The sequence below is a fragment of the Python bivittatus genome, unplaced genomic scaffold, assembly GCF_059951505.1.
Source record: "Python bivittatus isolate LINGU-HERP-01145 unplaced genomic scaffold, Pbiv_v1 ctg000060_np1212, whole genome shotgun sequence".
NCBI classification, from domain to species: Eukaryota; Metazoa; Chordata; class Lepidosauria; order Squamata; family Pythonidae; genus Python; species Python bivittatus.
The window spans coordinates 15,653,742-15,666,995 of NW_028277044.1; the positions used below are offsets into that span (position 1 = coordinate 15,653,742).

A 13,254-nucleotide genomic window follows, 5' to 3' on the forward strand; every position below is an offset into this window, starting at 1 on the left:
GCATCTTCCATATCATTCATGATTTATGTGCTTTTGTTAAGTCTCCCCTTATTATCCTCTATTGCTGTAACTTAAAAACAAACCTGCGATCACTGTACAGTAGCTTTTCCTTGTAGTGAAATTGCTTTAGCCCTCTATTTATTTTAGGTGTCCTGATTTTGCTCTTTTCCAGTGCTTGAGACTTTTTGAGACTTGACTTTTGAGAGTTGATTATCAGTATTAGTAAATTCATAGAATGGAATACTCTGTATTCCAGTAGGTTTCTGGAAGGACATTCATTACTGGCAATTATATTTCCAGTACTCTTTCTAATAATTCCTAAAATTGAATTTGCCGTTTTTTAAAAACAACAGCTGGACTGGACTAACTATCCACCATGACTGCAAGTTTACTTTCCTGGGCATTTGCACTGCCTTTTCCCATCCATAGACAGTACTAGAGAGGTGTGGATAAAAAGTATTCCAACTTTAAGTGACTTCATTTTTTAAAAATAATTTTATTAAAGATGATTGCAGTAGTAAAAGACTAATACAAACTAAAAGAAAGAAAGAAAAGTAGAAAGAAAGTAAAAAGTGCAAAGTGTCTCTCTAGTGTCCAATTTTTAAAACTGCTTATCTCTATCATGTCTTAGAAAAAATTCAAACAAGTCAACTGTCTGGAGCACTTGTGGGTGATCTCCCATCCTCTCTTTATCTGGAGAGGTTCAAAGAGCTGCTCTACTTACTGACTCTTCATTCTTCACCCCAGTTGTTTTCAGTCCACCATTTCTTCCTCAAGAAGCCCCCCAACTTTAAGTGACTTCATATACATATCATAACCAAATCGTAAACTAGAAAGTAAAATTAGGTTTCAATCTCAAGCACTGCAGTGTTGCTGAAATGTACTATAATTTCGTTTTCCGAAATCTAATGTGTTTCTAGTGTTAAATTTCTTGTACAGGCAGCCTTATAAATAAATAAATCTCATATGTCTTGAGATTCATTTTGCCTCTCCATTCCCAATTCATTTTTTTTCAGAGCTCCCAGTAGTTTTTCTTCTGCAGAAAACTGTGTTCTGTATTTAAACACATACATTGTGTCCTCTAGTCAAGACTGCCCCTGGTACATGGGTGTACCTCTCTTGAATTTAATAGAAACAATATTTGGTTTTATCACTCATTCAAATTTTGGTAAATATAGACTGACAAGGCCCGAAAAGAAAGATTTCATCTTGAAACAATAGTTGCTTTGAAATGTATATAAGAAGCCATTCACAACTAATCTTTTAAGCAATTGGGTTATGCAAGTTGGCTTTCAGATAATAGGACATTACAGGAAATAGGAGATTCCACATATTTCTCTATTTTGATCTGTGACAAACCAAATTGTCTGTACCCACAACCCAGCAAGGTAGGGCAGGCTGCCAGGCCCACATGGTCATCATGTATTTAGGAGGTCAATGCACTCTTGTGTGATCTATAACTGTTAATAAACTGCAGATTGATCACATGTGAATCATGATCTAAACCAGTGTTTTTCAACCTTGGCAACTTAAGATGTGTGGCCTAGCTGGGGAAATCTGGGAGTTGAAGTCCATACATCTTAAAGTTCCTGAGGTTGAGAAACACTGGTTTAAAAGATATGCTTCTAAAGAAGGTAAGGCTCATTTTCCAGAGCTTCTCTATTTTCTCCTTAGGAATCAGGTAAATACATATACCAGCAAACTGGGTTAGGGATATGATCATTCTCCAGGGTAGAAAAGGGGAGTAAGTTAGCTCAGTTTCCCACTCCAGTAGGGAGGCTCAGAAATGGTTAAGAGCTATTTAAAATAAAACAAAAATGTAGCTGTTCCTAACTAAAACATGTCAGACTTAACCACCCAAACTTACCCATAATCTTAACTTGGAGGACCCTTACAAGCCAGGGCCCTGCCCTTCCTCACTAATGTCTGGTCTTTATTCTTTACTTGTCACTTAAGACACAGAAAGCTCTCTCCACGTGTTTCCACCTACCACCTCCAAAAGGGTGGGAAAAGCTTCCAAAGAGGGAAGTTCAAACTGACCAATCAAGACCTTTGTTGCTTTTCAGGTGAGTCCTGCTGTTTTTGTTTATATAATGCTGAGTGAGTCAGAAAAATCAGGCAGATTTTGGCCATGATCTGTAAACTTCTGTAAAGCGGTTTAACAAATGAGAAAAACCTGACAAGAAATCAACCAACCTTTTAAGATTACTCGTCACAATTTTTAATGGTAATCTAACCCTTTGATTACTCTAAAAAGCATTGGACTGATTGGAATTTAATTAGACAAAATCTATCACTACTATACCTCAAGCTTGGCCTTTTTCTTTCAGAAGTCAAATCTTAATCTTTAGAAAGGAGAGATACAATGGAGGGTCTGTAATAATGATGGCAGATTTCCAAAAGTAAGAGAATTGGTAGACCTTCTCATATTTTCCAGATATGATTGGATTATAGCTCTCATCATCTCTAACTATTGATTATACTCTCTGGAGATAATGGGAATAACTACAACAACATTTAGGAATCTAAAGATGGAAAAGGCTACTTTTCCATATTTTGGCAACCTATGGATGCAGTAGAATATATATCAGCCTCTTTCTGTATCCATAGGTTGAACAACAGCAGCCTCCTCACGCTGGACAACCTGAAACTTTGGGTGGACTTCAGTTCCCAGAATCCTCAGCAGTGTACATTACTGGCTTGGAATTGTTTAGGTTGGGCTAGTCATTCTTTGTGTTGAAGCTCATTCCTCTGGAGAGTACCCAGGTTGCAGAAGGCTGATCAAGAGTAATGTGGCATAGACAAAAGATTGGCATCTGATCAAACTATCACAATAGCACTGGTGAGGGATCTTATTTATATATTTATTTTATTGAAAAGATTTGTATAGCCACCCATTTTATGTTACAAAACCTTGGGCAGCTCACAACAGTAATAAAAGAATAAAAATAATAAAAAAGCATAAAACCCAACAAAAACAGAACATACCCAGCACCCCAAACAAAGCACACACTACATATGTATAACAACTGTAGAGGTTCCCTGGGCTTCAGCCTTGCGTCTCCCCAAGGCTGGTGGGACAAGCCAGGTCTTTATAGCTTATTGGAAGGACATGAGGGTAGGGGCCTGCTGCATCTCAGGGGGAAGGGTATTCCAAAGAGCAGGCGTGAGAAGGAAAAGAATAAATTAAAATATTTTTTCAAAATGTTGAGCAGAAAAAAAAATGGTCCTGGTCCCAGAAGAAAAGATTTAAAAAGAAAATAAGGTAACTGACAAATGGCACCTACTTTGACACCTGCAGAGAGTAGAAGCGGGGACCTAAGTCTGAGTTCTACAATATTATGAATGTTGCTCAGAAGTGATGTGTATATGCACGTGGATCGTAATAAAGAATTATAGGACCTATATAGAGAACAAACTATACCAATGTATTCCCAAGTTATCTGAGAAACCATTAACTGAGTACTTTGTTCTAATAGGATTCCCTTTGCCCTAAACATATTTTAACTAAGTTACAACTCTGTTTTTCTTACATCCCTGGTTTTATCTTCTACAGTATTCCTAAATGAATCCTCATTGCTTAGGATTATTTATTTTGCATTACCTTATTCAAAACATTAGTTTGCTAGAGAACGGTGTTACTGCTTGATACTAAAGCACTATAGGTAGAAAGGTAGATCAATTACATTTATTATGATCCAAGATCAGACAGAAGTATTAAATTCAAAATGGAAAGAAAACTATACAATTAATCTGTAGCTGAATATTTTATAAAAAATACACTTTTACTACCTCTAATGTATTGTGAGTGACCCCTGCCACAAATATACATTGCCAGTTGGCAAAATTTAGCAAATCAAATCAAATTTTTATTATGGTCATAGACCAGCATAAGCAGGGTGGGGCACAGTCAGTTAAAAAGCATAGAAGATACATCATAATCTTAAAAAAAAAATGGAAAAACTAGAAGATATTAAAAAGATAGAAAACATTAAAACAGAAAGTATATATTAAAATCTAAAAGAATCTTAACCAAGCGGTAGAAATATTAAATGGGTGTAGGGGAACATAAAAGGTTAGTATGTGGAAGACTATATCAAATTACAGAGCACTATAATTCGGCAAATTAAAAATGTAGTAATGTTTTCAATCATACATTCCACACATTCATTTGTTTGATGGGAGACACATAGTATGCACTTTCCTCTGTCTTTGCTCCTGAGATTTCTATAAAGGGAGCTATATAACTTGGATGAACTATGCTCCAGAACAGATGCTGAAGTAATCCATGATCCATCGATTCTACTTCTCCAAGCACCCATGGTTTAACAGGGATAGTCTTCCCAGTTTTTTCTCCAGTAGATCCAAGAATAAAGCACTGAATAATCCTAAGCAAAACCTTGTTTTCAGCTTACACATGTAAGATGCAATAAACAGCTTGCTAGGTCAGTAACATATTTCTCCTATCCACACTTTTCTTAAAGTGTCCTTCTTAATGTCCTGTGACTGACCCGCATTTTTCAGTTAAAACCTGGAAGAGAGGCCATTTAGACAAGCTAGCTCCTCCTATTTACTCTTGCAAGCTGTGAGATAACAAACTTCCAGCTCTAACCCAATTAGATAATTATTTCCCTCTTTTACTGTAGCAGGTGCCCAAAACCTGATAGAAACTTAATCCTCACTGATATGTAACCTTCTTTTGCTGAGGGCCAAACTAAACAACTCTGGGGGTGGAGGGGGGTAGAGAGGTTGCAGGGCTATAAAACTTGCCCAATGAAAGTAACCCCTTTGTGAGTTGAATTCTGGAGACTGTCTCTGCCTTTTGGGCTTATCCTGGCAATTAGGGAAGGATTCCTGGTGCTGTGAGTAATTACTGACAATTTAAATAAACACGATGCTGTTTATTTTGGTCCTGGCACCTCCTTTAATTTCCTCCTGGATTGGTATCCATCCTGAAAATTCTAAATTACCCAGCAGCACAAGAATTTCAGAAAACACTAATATCTTTCTAAATACCAGTATCTCACATCTATTCTTTAATGACTCCTCCAACCCTATCTTTTAAATACAATATTTAAGGGACTTCTGGTGAGGATCATGGAGAACTAGATGTCCCTGAAAGGGACGGCATTATGGTGGAGATCAGCAGCCAGATGGTGGATCTTGGATGGCAAAATCTCTCTGGAGAAAGGAGGGATCATGAGATTGCCAATATGTACGCTGAACAGCTGCTGTTTGTGAGTAGACTACAGGAACCAAGGTTTTTGCAGTTGGCTTGTGAGCCAAGCAGCTGGGATTCCAACTAAGCTCACAGCCACTGTGTAGCCTGTATGGACACAAAGTTCGACCAAACCTCATTTCTTAATCACTTTTGGAATTACTTTTTAATTGCTTTTCAACCATTAAGAACTTTTGGAGTAGCAAGTTTTATGGCATTCACTGAGTGAGTTTCCTTCAATCCTTAGTGAAAGAAGTTTTAAGTACGAGTTTAAGGACTTAGCAAAAAAAATGTATTTAAATAAACTGCAAAAGGGTGATTAGAGTATTGATCTCAGAAAGTTATAAATGGACTATAGGTCCAGATAGATTTGAAATAAGAGTTTGAAATTAATTATAAGAATCCCTCCCATGGAAACTGCTATTGTTTTGAATTAGAAAAAAAAACATGATAGGATAGGACTTAGAAGATTGGACACTTAGAGGGGATCAGAAAATTACAATTAAAGGAGAAGAACATTTCAATTCGACTTGCTAATACAGAATAGATCAAAATATTTTAACATTGGATGTATTGAAGGATATTTGTGAACAATGATTCAGAAGTTAATTTTAAGATTGTCTGCCATTATAGATAGTGTAAAAGATGCTATGGAAGAGGAACAAGTTCTACCGGACAAGACTGAGATCAATTTGAATGTGGATTTAAAAATGACGAGCTACAAGAATGTTATGGTAAAGATGCTACACTGGATATACAAATGAAACTGGCTGTTGTCTTAATAATTAAAAGGGACTTACAAATAACAAATCAGAAGAGTGACTTGGATAACTTTCCTATATTAGAGTTACAAAAGAGACCTGTTAAAGTTTTGAAGGATTTTGTCAGAAGGGACAAAGAAAAAAATGAAAATAAATCAAGTTCAGGCACATGATTTGAAGGGATTAAAGATTAAGATTGTTAAAAGCAAAAGAAAGGAATATAAAGTTGGTTTATTTGATCAAGGTTAAAATAGATATGTTGTTATCTCTCGTAACCGTTAATGGTTTTTGCTGACCAGAACTGAACAATGAGGCTTTAAGGATTTGTTTATAGGTAAGAGATGATATACACTTGATCTTAGCCAAAAGGCCGAGAAGCGATGTAAGAGATGATATATGAGAAGAAGAGATCATTTATTGCATTTTAAGAGAAGGTGATCAGTTACTAAAACTGTTTATACTTGTTGTGATGAAGGGGGAAGTATATATTATATATTTTCTTTTTCTTTACTATATTCTTATGTTTCTTTTCTTTTTTCCTTTTTTCTTTTCTGCACTATTTTTTGTTTTTACTCTTTTATTGTTTTTTAGTTTGTATTAGCTTTTATCTTTTAAATTGTAATGTTTAATCAACTTCTTATTAAAAAAATAAATACAGTATTTAAGAATTATGATAAAGAAGCCAATGGTTCAAGTTAGACTGGATGCAGTGGCTTCTTGACATTTCCAAGTACAACTCTTAAGCAGACATTTCTGTCTAAATACACAAATGCAGAAAAGAGTGAGAGTGCCAAATGCTTTTTATGAGACTCCACCTGTATTTACATTTACCTTACCATATATACTCACAGATAAACTGAGAATTTTAGATACCAAAATACATCCCAAAAATTGGGTTTGGCTCATCCATGGATGGGCTTATCTGTGAATATATATGGTAGGTTTTTCCCTCAGCTTTTTAAAAGTATCCATATATCCCATATATACTCATGGATAAGCCACTTGTGAAAATTAAAGCATACAAAAATTTCAAGGGTCAGCTTATCTGCAGGTGGGCTTATACATAAGTACAGACAGCATAAGCAACCGTACTAAGAAATTTGAAGATGAAGAAATCTAATATAAAATGGTTAAAGTAGCCAGTAGAAGAAAGTACATAAGATTAAAATAAATAATTATTATTATTACCAACCATGTCACATAATGCTTTTTAGTAAGATAAAGAAGATGTAGACTAGATTACTAGCCCTAGTCATAACCATGTCACATACTGCATTTCCAGCTAATAGTATGGACAATACTGGTCAGTTTGGGCACATTTTGGCCAGTGTACTATAAAAGCAACCAAAGCCTAGTTTTACCCTAAGCACATTCACACAATTCTGTACAAGCTAGGATCTCTAATCTGGAAACTACTAGCAAGCCATCAACTAGGAGGTTTATGCAGTGCACTGAGATACACTCAGGATACAAAGCAGATGTGAAAAGAAAGAATGAAAGAGTCAAGAAGAAAGGGAAGACTGAAAAAACCATGGTTGGATGGAGTAGATGAATTCCTGAAAAAGAGAGAGGTGGATATTTAATGGAGAAAAGGCGATACTGTATATGAAGCAGTGGATGGATGTGGTGAAGAGCTTGTAAGGCAAGAAAAATATGGAGAGATATGAATGTAAACTACAGCGATATAAACTTCCTTTTCTTTTGTTTATCAAATGGCTTTTCCTTTCTCCTTTTCTGCATTCTCCATAATGTGGGTTACCCCAAATGGAATCGTGTGATGGTTATATATGAATGTATGTAGGTACCAGCCACATTAAATGCTATTTGTTTTATATATTTGTGTGTGTGTGTGCGCGCACGCATGTCTGTGCAGTATTTCCACATACCATAAACTTTCATTTCTACTTTTCCTTAACCTATTCGGAGTCAAAAATTCTAGCCAATGCAGTGTAAATCTATGTTCTGTCTGTACTGATTTAGACCACATAGCAGGTCTAGCTATTTTCTGAATGGAGGACACTTGTAGTGTCCTCCATTCAGAAAATAGGTCCAGAAAATAGATATTCTGCAATTGGTCCAGAATACAACAATGTAAGTAGTTATGCGTGCATCCTAGACTAATTGCAGCTTGTAGCATCCTCCATTCAGAAGATAGCTAGAACTACTATGTGTAATATTATTTTGTGAGCTGAACAGGCTCCCTATAGACTTTAGATTGCAATTTGAGGGGCTGATTATCACCTATAAAGACTTCCATGGTGCAGGGTGGCTTATTCATAGGATCACCTATCTCCAATTAGCTCATCTCATCTCACGAGTTCCAAGAGAGTAGCGTGCTTCAGGTCCCTTCTCTGAAACAGTGTCACCTGCCTTCTTTGTTACAATGCCTGCTCTATTGAACAGCATTCCCCCTGAGTTTGGATAGCTCCAACCCTGCTGGCCTTTCATAAAGCCATGAAAACTTGGTTTATCCCCTGGGCATTGGGCCAGAGCATAGAATGAGCCCATCCAGAATTGAAAGGACTTGAATAGAATAGCTGTGGTTGGCCTCACAAATTCTGTTTTGGATGTTTGTTGTGGTTTGGTTTCTGGTTCTTTTGCTTATTATGCTTCTAGCCATTTATAAGTTGCTCAGAATAACTTGTGAGTTGGTCAGCTCTACAAATCAAATAAAGAGACACATCCATAAGTTGGGCTTTTCTGCACAACTTGCCAACTGCAGAGGGGAGATGCCTCAGCAATAGTATTTGGAGGACATAAACGATCACTGTACCTACTACCCATCCCTGACCCACCATCAGAGAGCCAGTATTTGTAACTGTTCCAGTTTGCTGCCAGATGTACAGCAGATCCTAGGGTTGCCAGGACTTGGCTGGATGGCCAGATAATTGGGGTAGTAGAGTAGCTCTCCAGGCTAAAGATCCACCACCTCCAGGATGCTGCTGTGCTTGCGGTGCCCACAGCCCTGGCACAGCAGCATCTGATCAGTGGAGCTGGATGGCTGCTGTTTTTGACACGTGTCCAGCAGTCTGGAAGGACAGGTTTACTGCATGGGAGTGGCAGTTGAAGAGTTGCTTACCCCCACTTGGAGTTTAAGTGGCTCCAGCCATCACTTCCATGCGATAACACTGAGGTGGGAAGGGGAGGCAGATCTTGGTACATGGAAAACTGTCACAAAAAAGATTGGCATTCTCCCTTCTCTCCCCTTTGTTTCCCTTCCCGTGGATGGCAGAAGAAGCCGGGAGGAGACAAGCGGCAATGAATGGCTCTTTTGGTGACACCAAAAGAGGCCTTTCTCACCCTGCTTCTCTCCTCCCCTTGGTTCTCACACGGGCATCACCATATTTCATCTTTTTGCTGAGACAGAATCAGGGTTGGATGTGCTGTCAGCATGTTTTTCTATTGGCATACCCTGTGCTGGCCTCTGCCCTTGCAAATAGCGCTTCAACATTGCCGTCCAAAAAAGTCTTAGACAGTGGTTTAGTTGATAGTGAATGGCAGCACTAGTGACCCATGGAGGAACAAGTAAATGTAGGTCTGTTCTTTCTAGCTGAGAACCATGGTAACATTTGACCAGCGGTAGTCATGTCTTCATTTAGTGGCCTAGTTAACAGACCCTTGCCCTTTTATAAAATAGGAATTATATTGGTATAATATACATAGCTGCTGTAAAAGTGTAATTATCTGCTTCTGGACTAAGTAAATAGCCATTCTAATAAAGTTAAATGGCCAGATGGTACCTTTGTTCTTGTGCTTTATTAAGGCCTTGAAAACAGAACTACTCAGAAGGCCATTTGAGGATGGACATCTGTTTATTGTTTGCCTATTTAATTATATATTAATTGCATCTCTTTTAGTTTGAATTAATTGTTTGCTATAGAATTTAGATGGTTTCATAGCTTTGGCTTTTTTATTGATCATTGTAAATTATGCTTGTGAGAACAATTGCACATCACCATGAATCCTTGTGAGAATCAGCAATATAGAAAAAGAGAATAATTAATATAAAAATGGATATTTTACTACTATGTCTGCAACATCCACTACGTCTGTAACATTCCTAATGAATATTTTTAAGTATGGCAAAGCGATTAAATTATCAAAATATGAAGGAAGAAAATGGATTTGTAGACATTTTCCATCTTTCTAGAAAGAACTAGATAGCATGGTTAGATTCCAACTTATCCTTTGTTAAATTTTCTTTATCCTTTTTTTCTTGTCAATTGGTAGATAACAATAAACTGTCAACATCTATATTTCCTGTTCTATTATAAGATGGTTTTTATCCTATAATTTTATTTTAAAGGTTATCAAGTAATGCCTTCTTTAATAGAAAAACAGCATATTTCTCTATTTAGAATACAAATACACTAAATAGTTGTTGCCTGTAAACACAGTTGATGAAATCAAGGTCAAAGTGTATTCTGACAAGTGGTGTCATGTTATATATTGAAAGATCTATGACCTTGCTAATTTGGAACTACCATATCTAAAAATGGCTGCAGAGCAGGCTGATAAGACTTGCAGATAACCTTTATGCTCAGAAGTCAAGAAGCAAGAGACATGTGATGTGTATTTAATCGCTGACTATATTCAGAAGCATGCTAGTCATCCTTTGCCTTGATAGGTTGACATCTTGCCATTATCTTTAGGGTGTTATCTCCAGCTCATTTCATTGGCTAACCAGTAGCTAGATAAGAAATACTCAAGATTCTCTTCAACAGATCAGTGGCAGCTAAATTTAGAGCAGCAATAGTCAGATAAGAAAGGGATTTAAGTGAATTTCACTGACTTTGATATATCTGATTCTACAAAACACATAGAAAATAAGTAAGAAATACAGCTTAGGAAATGCATTTGTCTTTAACAAAGATATCTACAGTATATCTGTCCCCCTGAGTGTGCATCATAAATTGGGTATAAAGTATTGCATTAACAAGAACATTATGACATCTTATAGCTATTGCTGATGCAGGAGACTGATTTTTACTACACCAAAGAGCTGCTTGTATACAGGGCAGAACTGGCATTTGAGATAAATCAGTTTCTTAAATTTTCTTTCCGTATTTGTGGAAATTCACTCAGTGTAAGGTCTTATGCAATCTTAATTTATTCCTTTAACCAATTTTATACAATGAAAATGAGCTAATGTGCAACTTTGTTAATTGGAATTCAATTTGATGCATAACAGAGCTAATTTTGATTTGTAAGTGTAATTCACATAATTTATTCCTAGTATTACTCATAAAAATATTTTTGGCAGACAAGTATGATCTTCCCAATATTGCAGATAAACTGATGATCCATAATGCCTCATTTAAGGTGACTTCATAAGTTCATGGCTGAGGTGGTGCTTGAGTCAAGGATTTCCTTCCTTATATAACTCTTTCTCGCCATATTAAGTTTAGGGCAAATGCACAGCCTATTAAACATCAGTCACTAAAAGTAGCATCAGCTCACTGCTCAGCTAGTAGAACGTTACCATTATAGCTGTTCTCTGGCTCTCTTCCTACCCTCCCAGCCTGCATCCGGATGATAGTGGTTTTTTCTCCTACCTGTGATGAGAGCTTCAGCTGTCGCCATGTGCATCAGCGTATTGTTGCTTACTGGCCATTTGTCCGAGGACAAGACCAGGTTCCCAAGTCCTCCAATTTCTTTCAGTTCCTCTTGGATCTTTGCCCCTAAGGCATTGTTTTCCCGAGTAAAATTTCGATAGCCCAAAGCATCTCCTACCCCTGCTAGTAACAAAGCAGCCTTAAATTTCTCCATCGTCAAATGACTTGGATGCTCTTTCAGTTCTCTTTGGTCTCAGACAGGCCCTTGATGCTTCTTTGTTCCTTTGCCTTCCAGCTTAGATTAAGCAACACTTTATATCGGAGCCATTGTGTCATTGCAAAGAACTCTCCGTATAAGGGAAGCCCTGCCTTTCCTGGCTTCCAGATGCCACTGCTGCTCTGATATCCAACAGACACGATAAAACTGTAAGTCCAAATATTTTCTAACTTATTTTTAAGCTACAAGCTCAGAAGGTGTGCAGAGCACAAATACGTATAGTTGCAAAATTCAGAAGCCCTCCTACCACCAAGGACAAAGCAAACGAAGAAATATTTGGACTCTCCGGTTTATGTAACTCTATCCCTTGAAAAACACATGCTGAATTAGGAGACTTATTTTTATAGCTGTTCAAATGAGTATGTTTCTCCGATTTTGGAATCACTGCCTTATTCTGTTTCCTTAAAGAACAAAGATGATTGATTTGATAGACATTACGTTCAGAAGATCAAAAAAATTATTGACAAAGTAGTTCAAATAGTAAAACAAATCTTTTCTCCAATCCCTACATTTAATTGAAGCAGCCATGGATCTGTCTGCATTGCAACACCTTCAAAAGTTGTCTGGTTGCAAATCTATACTGTGACATACATAAACAATTGGGACAGATTTTCCTGCTCAGCATTGTGCAAATAGTTTGTGCACATACACAGATGAATTATTCTGGACCTCTCAGAGATTTCACTGACGTTTCTGATTCCCATCATCTTGTCTTTATTCCTTGTGAAAACCTGACAGGATGTTTGTGTGAATGATTAAAATAGCTAGGTATGTTTTATATTATCTCACAATGGAAAGATAGTAATTGTAATTATTAATTTAAAATAGATAGATTTAAATTGTAAACTGACACAGCTTTGTAGACCTGTGAGGAGGACATTTACAAAGCAAGTTACAAAATAACAAAAATTATCATGAGTGGTAAAGAAGGTATTATGAATAGTTTTAGCATTATTGAATTATTTCCTATTATAATAATGCAAACATTATTTTAGAAACAGAGTTATTTTATTATTAACAATGTCTGGAAAAATACAGCTTAAAAATATGAGTTTACTATTATTTCAGAAGAACATGTTGTTTCAATTTCTTCCAGTGATAATCATTGGAAGAAAAGATAAAGCATTTTAATTGTTGCAAAGTAGTGGTAATCTTTATTCCAAGTCATAACTCTTTTGCAGAGAATTTAATAGGGTTGGGCAGAGCATTCCAAAGAGGCAGTGTGATTTTTACAATAAGTTGTGCCTAAGAAAGTGAAGTGGCTGCGCACCGTATACATGTAGAGACAGCTATGTAAGCCTTGAAAAAGATGTGGCTGTTTTAACAACCTCTCATAGATTTTGAAACGCCTCCTTCAGATTTGGTATTTAGTACTCAAAAGAAAAATTGTACTGGTGCTTATAAGTAGTCCTCAACTTATGACCACAATAGGGACCAGAAAAT

General features: G+C 36.7%; 1 protein-coding gene and 1 pseudogene across 3 annotated transcripts in view; both read right to left on the reverse strand.

Moving 5' to 3' along the window:
- The window catches only part of ADPRHL1 (ADP-ribosylhydrolase like 1), a 38,749-nt gene extending 26,913 nt beyond the window's left edge, over positions 1 to 11,836 (reverse strand). For 2 of the 3 annotated variants that reach the window (XM_088136538.1, XM_025163229.2), the window contains exon 1: positions 11,535 to 11,836. In XM_088136538.1, the coding sequence (XP_087992664.1) occupies positions 11,535 to 11,748 (214 nt within the window). In that variant the 5' untranslated portion in view covers positions 11,749 to 11,836. The remainder of the gene's footprint in view (positions 1 to 11,534) is intronic. The other variant, XM_007422960.4, reaches the window with a different exon arrangement.
- Positions 6,215 to 6,361, reverse strand: LOC148216445 (U2 spliceosomal RNA; annotated as a pseudogene).
- Positions 11,837 to 13,254: the final 1,418 nt, after the last annotated feature.